The 16,367-nt window shown below is 40.4% G+C and overlaps 1 protein-coding gene across 1 annotated transcript in view; it reads right to left on the reverse strand.

The window, feature by feature from the left end:
- LOC124155935 (histamine H3 receptor) overlaps positions 1–16,367 on the reverse strand; it is a 179,838-nt gene that overhangs the window by 18,034 nt on the left and 145,437 nt on the right. The window contains exon 2 of the mRNA XM_046530166.1: positions 1,057–1,360. Coding sequence (XP_046386122.1) covers positions 1,057–1,205 — 149 coding nt within the window. The 5' untranslated portion in view covers positions 1,206–1,360. The remainder of the gene's footprint in view (positions 1–1,056; positions 1,361–16,367) is intronic.

The following is a 16,367-nucleotide window of genomic DNA, read 5'->3' on the forward strand; positions in this document are numbered from 1 at the left end:
ATACTATGTATTTACGACGAGTTATACGTATTTCATATATATATAATCCATATTATGGCAGCAGATATAATACGTATAATATCTGTATATTATCTGCGTGGTAGAGGACATTTGTATGTATTTTATACAGATATAATATGTATAGTGTATACTACGATACGTATTAAATTTAGATATAATCCATTTGGTGCTACTAGGGCAACTTCTGTCACCGTTGTGAGACTCACATTTCCTCGGATCACATTCTTCGCAATGTTTTAAAATCAGGTAGCATTATGAAGTATCTACATTTTTGGTCCGTTTGAGCTCAATGAATAATCAAAATCTCACTCTGTACACATGGGAGTACCTTGCGAGGGGCAAAGGAGCAAAGGTTGGGGCAGCTGCTCCCCCAAAAAGCAAATAAATGAATTGTTATACAGATAAGGGCAACTTTTCTCCCAGCCAAAAAAGGGGATATTAGGGAAAAGCATTTAAATAGAATAAAAATAATTTTTTTAAATCAAATATTCGCAGTAATAAAAAAGCGCTTTTATGAATACGTTCACTTGTCTTTAAATTTATAATTTAATACTCTTTTTACGAGCTGAAATTTCGTAGCATGTATCAAAATTTAAAAGCTGTTAATTTCTCTCCCTAGTTTTCATCGTGGGTACGCCCGTGTCTGTGTACTTTATTTATTGAGTGTCTTCATCTCCCACTCACGGATCCATGGGCGTACCCAGCAAGGGGCAGGGTCAATAGAAGCAAAATTCGCAGAAGTCTTTAAGCAAAATCAGAACTGAATTGAAACGAAAGTATTCAACAAATTTTATTTAAACCCACGAAAAATGATATGCATTAGCATAAGATATGTACCTAAAATAAAACTATTTTTTCAAGGAAATAATCGAATAAACAAATAACGCGCTGTTATAATTTTCTTAAAATATTGGTTTCATTCAACTTTTCCATGCTAAAATGTCACAATTTGTCTTGCCCCCTCCCCTAGACCATGGCTTGCCCCCCTAGTTATGATCCTGGGTACGCCCTTGCGCGGATCAATGGTTTGCTTACCTGTTGGACAATGTTCTAAGGCCGGGTCTCCTGTAGAACACGAGCAGGACGATGAAGTTAGACGCTGTCCCCAAGAGGAAGACAATGACGAGGACGATGTCGCAGACGACTAGCACCGACGTCTCGACGATCTTCCCGTGTGGATCCATCTCTTGGCTGAGAGGCGGGGTCCAGGGGCGGTTGCGTCAACCCTCCCCTTTTCCCGGTCGGCGGCAGGGGCCAAGTCAGCGTCGATGTTCCAGCCAAAGCACGGAATACCAAAGAGGCTCACTCCGACTGCCAAAGGCAAGGCGGCGACAGAGATCTGAAACAAATCCAGAAAAAAAATATGGTCATAACTAATTGGAAGTGGCACATTTGAAAATCACTCATTAGCTAGAATGCATATACATACACCAAATGACGAGAATGTTATTTTTTTGGTATTGTTTCAGGGTAAACGTATGACAGAGGGCGCATCGGCTTTTGGGCTTGAGACTTAATTGAAACGGCAATAAAAACCTAGGTCTCGTGAAGGATTTCATTCGTCTGATTGGCTGACCACAACTGTGGCGTTGATTTTCATGTTGTTTATCTCGATTGGAAAGTCAATTTCCATTACATTTGACACTCACAAGGAAGTAAAAGTATTTGAATTTCAACAAAAGCGAAGAACTTGTCTTCTTTGGTAATCGTTTCTATTTCCCACAGTTCCAAAGTTGGCCTCAGCTTTTGGCTACCATGCAGCCATTATGTACGCTCATATACATATGTCATCTGATGTTGCAACACAGTGGCGAATCCACGAGAGGGGGGGGGGTTTACGGGTTACAACCCCTCCATGAGCCTTTAAAAGATTTTACTTCATAAAAGTTATGTACTTTATTTTAATAAATACTGGTGCAAAATTACCATTTCTTAAATCTAAAAATCACGTTTTCAACATCAAAAACCTCAAAATTTTCGGGGGAGGAACCCAGGTTCCCCTTTGCCCTGGGATGTTTTCCATACACCCCGGAAAGGCTCCGAAATCTCCGGTATTTCAAAATTCTGGCCACGCTACTGGTGCAACACAGTTTTCAACAATGTATAACCAAAATCGAAAGAAATTATTGGTAAATGTTTTAAACGTTTCAGTTTCCTTTCCATTCCAGGCGCCTGGCGGTGAGGTCGCAATAAAATTTAGGCTATCATAACTTTTCAGCCTTATTGAAAAAAGGATGCATTCCCATTTTTTCTCAGGCTCATCGGCCGAATCCACAACAAACTTTGGTACTAAAAATCCCAGAATTCCTTGCGCTGACAAAATTAAAGTCACCTCGGCGAGGAACGGAATGACCAGCCTCTGTGCATTTCGTCTCCGAGTAAACAGCATTCAAGACGATTCCAATTTCGCAAATCCAGGGCAAGTGAAAATCCAATACATTTTCGACGGGAGGACCGCCGCTCGTCGGTGGCCTCGTAATTTCCGCCTCACTGAGAGCCAATCAATCGAGAAAAAAGGAGAATAAAAAAATAACACCATAAAGTTCGAGGAAGTGAGTGGTTCCTTGCGACACGAGACATCCATCGGTCACGTCCTTCGACCGCTTCGATCTCTTCTCGCCTCCTCGTCCAAGACACGCTTTCTACGTCAATTTCACTTCCATCTGCTGGATGTAGATGGCAGGACCGGAGATTGTGGCCGAGGAAAAGGTTAAGGCGGTGGGGGAGAAAGACGTTTCCAAATGGAAGCGGGAGCAAACGAAAGTAAACATTAGGCATCGGGAACAAGAAATTACGCGCGAGATGTTCGGTGTTCCGACAGAGATGCTCATTGCCTAACGCAACGCAAGCTTTTTCGTCGGTCTATGAGGTAAAAACAAGACGAAATTTCCTGAGGCAGCCGTGAAAGAAATTCCAAAGGAATGGAAAATTTGATGAGAAACTAGCTAGAGTTATTTTTTTTCAAACGCCTTCTCCGTGATTAATATCCATTTTTTGTAATCAAAGGTCCATTAAGATGGCTCTGCATGCCGCTTAAGGATTATTAAGATGCATACTTGCATAATAATTAAGATGCATGCCGCTGAAGGATGGTTAAATTTTGTTTCACGGAATCGATTGTACTAAATATTGTTTAAAGAAGAATGTCTCGCTTTCAGCGAACGGCCAGAGATTGTAGTCTTTCTTGTACTAACAATTGCAATGGCTGGTATGTAAAGCAGTTCCCGTTTAGGACCATCTGGGACGCATGTTATGAGGAAAAATAATATCCGATAAATTTAAATTATAAGGTTAGTTTAAAAAAAAATTAACTTAAATGGCAAAAAATATTGCAATGCCATGGGTAAATGCAATTATTAATGACAGCTAAACTAGAAGCATCATTAAAATATGTACTAATTTATGAAGAAGTGTTTTTCTCTGAAGATGTATTTCCAATAAATCACATTAAAATCATACCAAAAGATGTAGGAAAAAAGGCATTATGTAAGGATTAAAAAAACTTATTTTTTAATAATGAGGAAATATAGCTCCTAGATGTGGCCACTGCGGTTGGAGATACTAGCTTTGTTACCATCGAGATTGACGGAAAGCTTTAATTCACTTCGGCGAGAACCCATTACACGTGGGTGGTCAAGACTGGCGATCGTTTGTGAAGTCATACAACTGCCCTCGCAGTCAAGAGTGACCCCGACGGCCCTTAATTTTTTTTACCTTTTCCATCGAACTGGAAGCGCCTCGACACCATGACCATTGTTGCGACGTCTCGCACACACGACTACGCAACAATTCATGTCGTCTGGCGTGACTGCGTTATTGATTGTCGAGATTCGAGTCGGATTGTTAAGGGCAGGAGGTGGAGGAGAAGACGAGGGAGAAATGTTTGGAGAGGATGGGGCAGCGGGTGGATTGTGTGACCGTCGCTCGGGCTCCGAGTCAGTCCGACCAGTGCATGCATTCCCAAACGGGGGAGGTTCAAGGGCAGGGTCGCGAGGGACGCAGCGGAGTGGCGAGAGATGACAATGAAACCGCTCGGAAAGGATAGGCTGATCGATGGAAGCGGAGACGGGAGACCCTCACGATTTCCACTGGGAATGGAAAGAGCTGCGCAAGGTCGATTTGCAGGTAAGTTGGAGGAGAAGAGAAACTCATTGTTGTGAGATCATCCAAATAAAAGATACACGCATACTAGGAAGGAAGAGTGAAAGGAGTTTCGGAACTCAAGCTGATGCTTGAAGCGTACCACGCAAATGGATTAGGGAGACGAGTTTCTGAAAGAGAGTAAATATATTTTTATAGCAAAATTTGCTGCGCGGAAGTATGTAAAATTACAGATATTTACATTTATATGCCATGATAATGATACAATTAGTGGTTAAAACCTTTTTTACCTGGGTAATTGAGTGAAAAGAAACTTTATTGTTCAAAAATTTCATACGTCATTTCACTGACAATGAGTGACACATTAATCATGAGCTTGAATTGTCAAAACATGAGTTTAAGAACTAATGTCGTCAAAAATCGTGCATACACTCTCGAGAATAATAGTCTTAATCTTAACTGGACAAAGAAACTTCGGGAGGGAATTTAAAAAAACAATAACTTCACATATTTTATTCTCAAGGTTCGAAACCTGTATAAAATTCTGCCCGCGTTGCTTGCGGGGATGATTTTTAAAAGCAAGGAAACAAAGGCTGGGATACACGTGCGACTGTTTCGAAGCACTTAAGATGCGGATAAGAGAAACGAAAAAAGCCACACGGTGATCGCGTAAAGCATAAATTTCAGTACATCGGCCTCTGAAGTACACCTAGGGTGCGAAACTGGAGTGAGGACGAAAAAAATAAGTAAAAAAACACTGAGCTAATCAAAGTTTTCAAATAATCTGTAGAAATGGGCCATATGAAATTACTGGAAATTGATTTATTGTTTCACCGTTTTACGTTAGAGTTCAGAGGTTAATTTCATGGGTTTAACGCTTGATGACGCGCGAAATCCGATCAATGAGGGAGCATTTTAAAGTGCGCCGTGCGTCTTTGACGCAAAACTAGCGGAACTTAAGGGTAAATAAACACTCATATGACGGGAGATTTATTCCTTTCGTATGCTATTCCTGGTTCATTGCTAAGCAACAGATTTAGGTGACGTGAATGACGATTATGTTCCAATATACTGATGTACTGAGAACTCCAGATGATAGGTGAGTCTGCCGCACGTATTCCACCAGCCATTATCTCGGAAACCGATAAGGAAATAAATATACATAAGCTTATTCGACAATGGGGGATAATGAGGGGAGTTGAGAAAGAAGACTGATCGAGGTGCTGCCGTCAGGGTGAACGACGTAAACCTCTAACTTCAGGAGATTAAGAGGATAAAAATTGCATTGATGACAACGACGGTCAGTAGTTTGTAAAACCGACTCCTCCGCAGGAAAATGCTTTGCGAGATTCACAAGGGTGGTTCGCAATTATCAGCAAGCTCTCGTTTCATTCTCCTTCCGCGATGAAAACTTCACTTCCTCCTCAAGTCAACGGGAAATATTTCTGAAGTCGGGGTAACGTGATAGATAAAAGCGTTTTGAATACGATATTTGCTTTCCGACTACGTCCGGTACGTTAAAGAGAGGATTTGCACTTGCAGGCATTTTTCATCACAGCATAATGTGAATCAGTACCTCCAACTTTCCTTTCACAATTCCCAAGGATTAGGAAAATATGGTCCGAAGGGACATTGGAATTTTATTCAATAATAAACAAACAATGAAAACATTATAATATATATGAAAATATTTCATGTGTTAACGCGAAATCAAATATTTTACGTTAATTGAAAGTGCACTACTATGCTTAAATCAGAATAGTCTGGAAGAAACTTGTCCTTTTTCATCGTGGCTACTCAAGGGTTGCGTGGATTTAAAAGGATTACCTCCTTTTTTAATCAATATGGATAGATGTCACACCTAGACAAACAGCACAGTTACTTTCGTTCCTTCTGGAACCAATTGACGAAAAAAGGCCGCAAGAAGCACCAAGAGTTAACGAAGTTTGACAAAACCTTTCATTCAAACGTTAACTCCCACTGAAAATTGACCCGAAAAGAACCGATAATTGAGGATGTAAGAATGATGGAGAGTAGGAGCACGATAAGAAAAGGCTAGAGGAACCCGGTCACTCGCAGCACCAAGAAAAAACATAATACACACCCCCTCTCAGTATTTCGTAACTCATTTTGTGAGAGACCGCGTGAAAGCCAGTTGAGGCGTTCTTGGCTCGCCGCGTGTCCAGAGAGAAGAGTCCCATTTTCGCACGCGAGCACGCGTCGTGTCATGGCCTCCGGTGACGGGAGTATGGAGGAAGAAGCGGCGAATGAAAAAAAATTGAAGGGTTTGTGGTATGGGGAACGCTGGGAAGCTGCATTGCGGAGTGGGATGGGCGTCAGGGAAGACGGGACGCGGAAAGAGACAATGGACGCGCGTCCGCGCGGCTTTCACTCGGTTTCGGTCGTTGAGAAATCGACCATCGGTGGTCAGATAGGAGCGCGACCCTTTTACCTAGACCGAGAGACTAAGATCTTCAGCCCAATGGGTTCCCTGCGGTGAAGCTCACGATATGCCCGCGGTAAAGTAGGTGGATGGATCAACAAGATAAACCTAAAGACGTCGGGGAGTAACACGAATGATAGCATTATTTTAGCCTTAAATTTATATTAAACTACAGATATATAAGTCAAAATCATAGAAAAATTTCGTACTTTACATTCGAAAATATATCATCAGTCTCTTTATCCAACGAAAGGAACCTAAGAAGATGTGTCGACGCGATAAAAAACGAGGGAGTCGGGTAATTTAGGAGTAACGCGTATTTTAGCATAATTAAAGCCTCACTAGCTCCTTTTCAAGGTGATATATATGATAAGAAATTTTTAATTCCAGCAGTGGAAAACTTGAAAATGATTACAAATAGACGAGTGGCGAAAACTCAGGCCACTTTTTCCTCTACTTCTGCCACGGAATCAGTCTTTCTCTTTTTCCAAGGAGGGAATATATCCTTCAACTTAGGTTGATGCGATAAAAACTCAGCAAGAGCTAAAAATAACGCTTCTGTTTTATTGGAGGGTGGAGTACATAATTTTATCTCGACTGATCTATTAGGGTGGGGCCATTACAGCTGTCAATTTCGAATAACTCAAAATCATTGAAGCTGTAGCATAAATTTGGGACTCGCTTTAATGTTGGCGCTCATGCCCGTGACAAGCTCAAGATGAACGAAGCGATTTGCCCCACTACGATTAAAAATACCTGCAGAAACCCGATGAGGCCAATGAGTCGGAATCGATGCGTAATTTGTGATGAGAATCAGACCAAATGCTTGGAAAAACCCAGGCTGTAAGAAAATTTTTAATAACCCCTTCACGACTGACGCGAGTTATCGATGGTATGATGTGTAGAAATAGAATTTTATGGGAAGTCATGGATAGGAAAAAAATTAATAAAGCCAAAAGATAGGCTTACCAGATGAAAAGTAAATTAAAAATGATACTTCTTACTTTGTCAAAAGGAACCCTTCCAGGAAGGAACGCCTTCTATTAGCCAAGACATAGAATATTTCGCTCTTTTCTTTGCTTTAACATTCACATACTAGAAGGATGACCAAGCAAAGATGAATTATTTGCTTATTCAGCAACTTCGTCAATTTACTCAGCGTTATCCACTCATTTCCATGTTTAAACATGTAATGAAAGATGAATGGCCATTTCTTGCTGATATGGCAATTTTCCTCGTATTGTAGTACCTCTATTTAGATAAAAGTGTCTTTGCTCGGCAGGTGGGAAGGAATCTGGGCATATAGCGAAAAAGAGACTTCACAATCTAAAACCACCCTCACGCTAATCAAGGAGTCATAAAACTTGGAGGGGGACAAAACATAATTATTTTTAAACTTTCGTGAGGGAAAACAATTTTTAGATTCTCAGAAAAGTTTCCTGGCAAATTTTTTCCCTGTTTTAGAGACTTTCCAGAAAGCTAAGAGATATAAAATTCTGAAGATAAGACACGTGTCCTCGTCTTTAACGTTCACTAAAATTAATTTGCACTTAGAGTTAAGGGCATAAAAATATTAATTATAAATATTAATTCCTCACTTCAACGGAGGACTTCACTTCACGTTCAAACAATATAGTGCTGCGATGGGTTGGACTGCCGTCTGAGTGTGGCGCCACATGAAGCATGCAACTGTTTTGAGCCCATTCCGCACCCCAGTTTTGGGTAAAATCAAGTGGGATGTGGCACACGTGACAATGTTTCCTTTTTAGGGGACGACGATCATCTGAGTTCCATCCTTGGCATTGGCCTCGAATGTAGATGGCCGAATAGATTGTCTCTAGCAGTGCGGTGGGGATGAGGTGGACGGGAGTTGGGCAGCGAAAAGGGTGCGGGCGTGGAGTACGCATTTAAATAATGAGAAAGAGAGAGACAGTCCATATTCCGCACAATTCCCATTGTGTCCGCCGGGTAGGTATCTCCTTCTATCTCCGACGCGGAGAACATTGAGTCGGGCAGGTCGTCCTCGATTGTGCGAATATTACGAAACAATAGCCTTATACGCTGAGTGCTTAGCTCGGTGGGACTAACGGGGCCCCATTTACATTTAGAAACCCTGACATTCGTGAAGAAAATAAGGGTACTCGTACAAAAGCGGGGACGGCCGCAAATTCATGCATGAAAATTATGTTGTGGGCATTACAGAAATTTGGGGAAGTATTCTGTCTCGCCAACCAACCTTAAGCAGTGGCGTGGACACCCTCCCCCTTTGAGCCTTTATCACTTTATTTCATACATTATATTTTATGTTTATTTTTATTATTTTTATATTTTTATTGTTTATGTTTATTTAATTAAAAAAAAATCCACCACAAAAAAACGACTGTCGATCTCTAAACTTAGGAATGTGCTTCTTATTCCCTGAGATATTCCTTCGTGTATTAGTATTCCTTGAAAATGCCATTATTTAATAAAAAATTAATAAAAAATAACTCAGGTGCAGATTATTTTAGTACAGAATGAAAATTTCCCGTGGAGTGACATAAATATATGAATGAGATAGATATAAGGACGAGGGTCATCATTTCGCCATCCTAGGTTTACGCTACTAATATCGCTCCACAAATCCTGTCTCTCAGCGCTGGGATACAGTTTCATGTTATGAAACACATTTCAGCGAAACGCAACTAATGAACACCAGAAGGGTTGCCAGATTAATGCCCTTCGGCACTCAATACGTTCGTTCCCTCGTAGCTTAAGTTCGACAGAGAAAGATGAATTGTCTCCCTGATAGAGATAATTCGTTATCCGAACATTTTCTTTAGGGAGATAAGCAGCATGGAAAATTTCCATAACAAGGGCAACGTCAGATAGTGTACAAAGAGCCAGTGACCATCCTTGCAACTCATTTCGCATGAGCCACTATAAACTCATTCACCATACGCTCAGAGATGTGATTACATACCGAAATTTTTGATAATTTCACTCCGTTGTTGTAGCCATAATCAAAGCGCATAGAAATAACTCGACGAAAACATTTATTTTTTTTTCTTCCATAAAAATAAATATCGTTTCTTTAGCTGCGCACGTGCATTCATTTACACATAAAAATTGCTGGAAAAAAATAAGTAGATGAACATTCAAAAGTGACATATAGAATAAACTTGGCAGTAGTAACTTTCTCTATTTGTACGTTGCGAGAGAAAAAAGACTATGAGGTATGGATGAAAAATTTATTTCATTCCAAGTTTGAAATATGAAATTAATCTCCGAGGTGCTCAAAGTTTGCCTTCGTCTAGCTTAGGGGAAACTAGAGAAAAACTAACTTGACATATTTTCCAAAGCAAAATAAATTTTTGGAACCACTGAAAAGTGAGGGGGAAATATTGGCTTCTCTAGCCCCGACGGTGAAGAAATATTCCGTTATACAAACAGAGAGAGTAAAGGAATGAAAGCAAACCAACAACGAAAAATGTTCCAACGACAACAAGCTCACGAATGAAGCATGGCTCAAGATCAAATTGAACTAATGACGTGGGCGGCTGAACAATAAATGGCGCAAATTTGACCGAATGATAAGGATAGGTCCTATCCTCTGGCGACGACAATACAATGGCCTCGGCTATCAAGGAATGTATTGACGGGTCATTAGGCCTCCATAGAAATTCCAGAGACTCCAGGTGACGGAAACATCAACCGCATGCTCCCAAGGATAACCACACGCCTTTATTTGGACACAAGTGGGCATCTAACATTATCGCGGCGATCAAATGAAGCGGAAGAATGCTGACGGAAGGGGGGGGGGGGGGAAGAGGCACTGGTTTCAGGGATGAAAACTATGGCAGGGATGAATGAGGAGGGTGAGCAGAGATTGGAGGAGTGAGTAAGGTTATGGCGAGTTGAAGCCACTGGATAAACATCAACAAGAGCGCTCGACTTGAATGCCCATTAACCTGAGGGCAGCGTTGATAACTCGTTACCTAGGGGACTGCATAGAGGAAGCCCAATTCTATCCCATAGAAGGCTGATTTCTATTGCCACTTAGGTCGCATTTTAATCGGCTTTCAAAAATTCCAACTTTCCGCGGTGATGAGTGCATTGCGATCCACATTTTTCCAATATTTTGCAGTAAGGTCTTTGAAAATGCGAGCAACAGTATTGGAGAGTATATTATATAGGTTATACAAATATATTACAAATACAAATATATTATATATTTTATAGGTTAGACAAATCATATTATAAATAATGAAAATTTCGGTACACACTCCTAATTGCACCTTATTTCGCCGTGAAACTCGGACCAATTTTTCCGTCAGCGACGGGAGTGGCAACTTCTGCAGACCCATTTAAAAGCGCGGTGGGTGACAACACAGAAAGAGGTCGACTTGAGGATCTTCTTTTATAATATTCATGCTCGTGACTTAGAAAAATGACTACATCATTACGAAAACTCGAATATGTAAGCAAATAAATTAACTGAAAATTATATTTAAGTGGAGTGAAAGTAATATTTAAGTAAAAATTCTCTTTTTTTTTAACTTTCCGTGTCCCTGAAAAAAGATAAAATTCATAGCCACTGACACCTCCTACGTTGAGTCATAAACTATATAGAAACTACTTAAACCCATTTATAAACAACCGAACTTGGCGAAAAATTGTGACGCAGACAACCCTATAGCATCTCCGATTATAATCATTCGATCACGGCACATAACGAGAATCAATATTGAAATTAATTTTGGAGGACTTGTAATAGTTTTTGCATCGTTCTATGGAGAGAAATATCTTCCTTCTAGTAGTTAATTTCAAGATGAAGTCAAGCTTTTCCTAATTAATGACTAACCAAGGTGAAAATTTCAGTTGGTGTTAATATACAGACGCTCTTTTTATAGTTTTAAACTACATAGTTTCATAAGTTTTTTTTTAAAAAAAGCTTACAATTATGAACTCACCGCAAATAAATCACCTCACCGATTTAACTGAAACAATGTTATGCACGGGATTAACAAATCAGCGGCTTTTCCTGTCACAAAACCGTCTGGGTAGCGGGTTTGGGGACCGCGTCAGTTCGTGAATATCCTTTCTCAACCTTGGCCAGACACTCCGAAGCCAAAAATCGCTCTTTCCTACCCTGATTCCGACGCGAGACCTGCTATCGTCACTATAATAGTGCAAAACAAATAACCCCGGAGTAGCGGTGTGCTGAAGGGACTGAGCGGCTACCATAAAATCTGGCGCGGCTCGGCGCTCTTTAACGACTAATTTATTTTCGGCTTATGGTCCCTTTGCGAAGTTAGAGCCTCTCAACGAGTTGTACGCTTATATAGCCGGCGCTCATTATAAATTTGAGAGTGACGGATTGAGTGAATGATGCTCGGCAAGAAAAATGGCTTCTTCTCTTTTCCTTGGGCACACTCCCCGACGGCGGCGCTCTCATCGCCTAATTTATAGTAACTGATTTAAACGCCTTTTCGGGGCCAACAGGATATGAATGGGAAATACAAGGTAAGAATCGACTCAGCGGCTATAAACGATTAAGGAACCTTGGAGGTAAACCCGGAAGGTCAATCAATGTCAAGTTAAAATGAGCATAATGAGTAGTAGTGATCAAAGGAAATTGAGTCAAAGGCGATGAAGTCAATTTATGCTTCGTAGGCAGGAAAAAATTAAGATTTTGGCTGATTTATCTCTTTATTGTCACTCGGTGCCATAGCGAAGGCATAGGACTTCTTGTCCGTCAAAAAACATCACTGAGAATCTTTTTTAACCTCATAGAAAAATAGGAAATGAAATAATAAACTTTGCTAGGTTCTCTAATATATTTGAAAAAGCATGACCAGGGTTTCATAACATAGTAACATCGTCAGGTGATATTTTAATAAACCTAACAAAGTTTATTAGTCCATTTACATAATGGAAAGGTTTCATACAGTTAAGCCTGCAGTAATCAGTTATTCTCATAAAAAAAGCTTATCCACAAAATTTTTACATGGTTGTTGATAATAAAAATCAGGGAGTGCGTCCATACAAATCACAGCGGAGGAAGAAGCTTTTCGATATAAAAATATATATAATCCCCTTAGAGAGCATTAAAAATACGAAACAATTCAGCGTAAATTTTATTTTTGGAGCTGTTCGTTACCGAATTCATTTCGGTGCCAAACTAAGTTCGCAAACTTCGGTGACGAGATTGGCGAGACTTCAGAGAGATGGGACGACGAATCATAAAAAGGAAGATATCGAGGCATAAAATAAAAAAAAATGAAGCGAGGATTTGCTGGATCGCATCTCTTGGACGTTGAAAACGGTTTAGTTTTTGCGGTCCGCGACGTAAATGGCCACATTTCTCCTCCCACGAGCTCGGCAAACGCCGACGGATAAAAGAGTTCTGGCGGAAAGTTCAACCTTTTTGGCTCTAATATATCTGGAGAAAAAGAAAGAAGGGGTGGGACAGAGAATGGCGAGGAAAAAAACTCCGCCGTCGAATAGCTTAAGGGATAACATGGTACGAGACAAAAGGATTGGGATAATTCACACGCGAAAGAAAAAAAATTGCGAACGTTTCACGAATGTGGAGAACAAAGAGTTGAGTGAGATATGACAAAAACTCAGCGTAAACCGATTGGAGCGAAAACAACGAAAAAAAAAACAATTTATACCGAGTTTCTTCGCAATGTTCAAAGCATCCTCGTACCTAATGCCCAGATTAACGCGTCACAAAATAGCCCGAGGGAGGAAACAAAATTCAGGCGTTAATTGAATCATCTACAATTCCAAGAGAATCCTCGGCAACGGTGAACACACGTAAAAAGTTCGTGAAACTAGAAAGATATCAGCCTTGCATGCGACACGTTCACGCCATGCTTGTAAATCTCAGTCTCTTTTTAAAGCAATTATTTTAGTACCTTCCCGGAGGAAGGACATCAAGATTTACCGCACCAAATGGCAAAAACGATTTGCAAACGACATCCGAAAAAAATTATTTGATTAAAGCAACAGGACGCATTCATTTTATGAAATACGACGATAAATTTTATGACATTTCTTGCCTTCAATTAATAGCACATGCACGTCTTATGTCACCTATTTATTTTACTCGTTGCATTATTGCTTATTGCATTACACCATAAAAAGTGTTGGGTATGAAGGCTCATGAACACGTAGCCAATGAGCTTTCTTTATGGGAGTTTAACATCACGATATAAACATAAAAACATTTTTAGCATTATAACGAATCTAGCGAATAATATAATACTAGGTTTAAAAGGAAAATATTACGTAAATTACGGTGAATTTTAACTACTGCTGTAACAGTCGCAGAACAAATGCCGCTCATTCACGTGTGTAATGGGATCAAAAAACGATTACCCAGCTTTGGCTCGTACCATTGATTCAAATTAACGCGCCAGCAATCCTTTTTTTCCGAATTGTTTTTCTCGGTGTAGAGCCAAGAAAGCTTAATTACACGCGCGTTTAACGCTTTCTTTGTTTTCTTTTTCATTCGTCCAAATGGCTCGAAAATTTACTTTCCTGAGCGATTTCTTATGTCCCTCGAGTCCAACCCGCTTGGCTTGATGTCCCGCGCTCGTTTTAACGACCACATTGCAGCTTGAGGTCACGGTTCGAGTTTGATTGAACACGTGTCGCATGAAGAACACGTGCTGTCATAAGGTTTCTCTCCACGACGATCAAACGATAACGTTGGGAAGGACTTGAAGGAAGTGGGGAACTGCATGATGTTCATGCCCACTCGTCTTAGAGCGTCGAAGGCTTTGCGATCGCACGAAAAAAAAGGACCCCATACCCTTACGGCGACGACGCGGAAGATGGGACCGATATTAGGTTACCGATTCAGGCCCTCTTACGCCGATACTCAAAGAGAGAGAGAGAGATCGTACAAATGAGATTATGCCCGAAGGTTGGGTAGGTAGGCAGGCATTTTCAGCCGATTGGATTTTCAGGGCAGGGGTTGGAGCTTGAGTACACACTTGCATGCGTTTTGATAATGGATAGGCGCGGTCCGTGTGGGTGGTCTGGTGTCGGCAGTTTGCACCCCTGTCGACGTATACTTAAAAAAAAAAGAGAGAAGGCTGCTCAAATAACGAATTATTTTTTTTACTCCCTCAAAGTAGTTCCAAAAGATGCGTAAAATGCGTTGTTAATGGCTACTGGCTTCGTTAATCGCGTCATAATATATTCACGAGATGGTAAAAATACCGAAAATACTGAATCAGACTCTCAGACGTTGAAAATAGCTTAGCTAAAACTAGTGGCTTTTAAAACTGTTGCTAGGGAGTATTTTTCGGACATCGCGGAAGGGTATGGTCATTCATCTTTAAAAAATATCACATCTACCGGAGCAATTCTTTCAGGAGCTGGTTTTTTCATTCATTAGATCGGAAGCCATTGATCCTTCCACTTAAAAGAGATATTGCCTCTCTTTTGTCGCATTGCTTGGAAAAATAGTAACTTAATTTCACTTCCCCCGTTCCATACTTATTTCAACTCCCACCTCACGGTTTTATATCCGAGGGTATAAATCGAGTAATCGGAAGCTATATCGGAGATAGGGTCGTTGTTCACAAACGACCTCTTTTCGACGGGAAAGCAAGATGCTGTTTCTAGGGAATTATCTCTGCAGATGAAACGACTTTTTGAGCCATTCCGCGGAGTACCACACCGATTCCGGTACTTTTGACGTACAAGACCATATCGGAAGAAGAATCGGAAAGATTATACACCTTTTTTTCCGATGGACTGAAGCTCTAAAGTGGCTTATAAAATAATAATGACATAAGTCATCCACGTTCCTCGTAATCCCTTCCCAGCGGCAAGTGACATGTTGTATGGTCAAGAAAAATGAGGCAAAGAATATTTTGCAAAATTCATCATTTAGTATAGCTATTTTTAGTTTCAAAATTATAAAAATTGGCAAAAAAGATTTAAGAAAAATACCATGTACCATAAACGGTTTTCGGCTAAAATACGGAGGTTCAGTTTGATCAAATACTGACAAAGAGAAATGACTGACAAAGGAAAATTTATGCGGTTAAAATGATCGATATTAGGTATATATATATATGATATCTAATATCGATTTATATATTAGACAAATAAAATATATTAACTCTAGGTATTATAATGTTAAATTTAGGTTTTTATGGTTTAATAATTTCGGGCTGTACTCGTTCTCAACACTAAATTTCCTTCTTCAGGAAAAAGAAAAGAAAAATGCATCTCACACGGATTTCCAACCGCGTGAGTTACTACCTAGCTCTTCGTTTTCAGGGTGAGATACATCCAGATAATGCATCACGCAAGAACAATCATAGACACCACGTAATAAACAAAGCATGATGTACCTTTAGGATGCTGAACTTTCATTCATTTGAACGTATGCTCCATGGCTTGTCACGCATGGACATTCCTACATCTCCTCTGACATTGGAAATGCAAGATGGAGCTTCTCGACTGCTTTGAGACGGTATCTCACGGCTCTTTGGATACTCCACTGTGGAGACGAGGCAGTGCTGAAGTAGAGATGTCGGAATTTCTTCGCGCGGCTTGGATCAATCCCTCGCACCGACGGATTCCCTGAAAATCCCCGCACACACTTTGCGAGCCGCAACCTAGTATGCAGCAGTTTCCTACTCTCGCGTAAGAACGAATAAATTATTCCTCAACGTGGGAATTGTTACTACTCGTGGGATATTGAGGAGCAGGAGGGGAAAGTGTGGGAAAAAATTCAATAGGGAAGTCTAATACGCCTTGAGCTGCACAATAAAAAAAAAGATTCTCCAAT

The sequence above is a fragment of the Ischnura elegans genome, chromosome 3 (assembly GCF_921293095.1).
Source record: "Ischnura elegans chromosome 3, ioIscEleg1.1, whole genome shotgun sequence".
Lineage (NCBI taxonomy): Eukaryota > Metazoa > Arthropoda > Insecta > Odonata > Coenagrionidae > Ischnura > Ischnura elegans.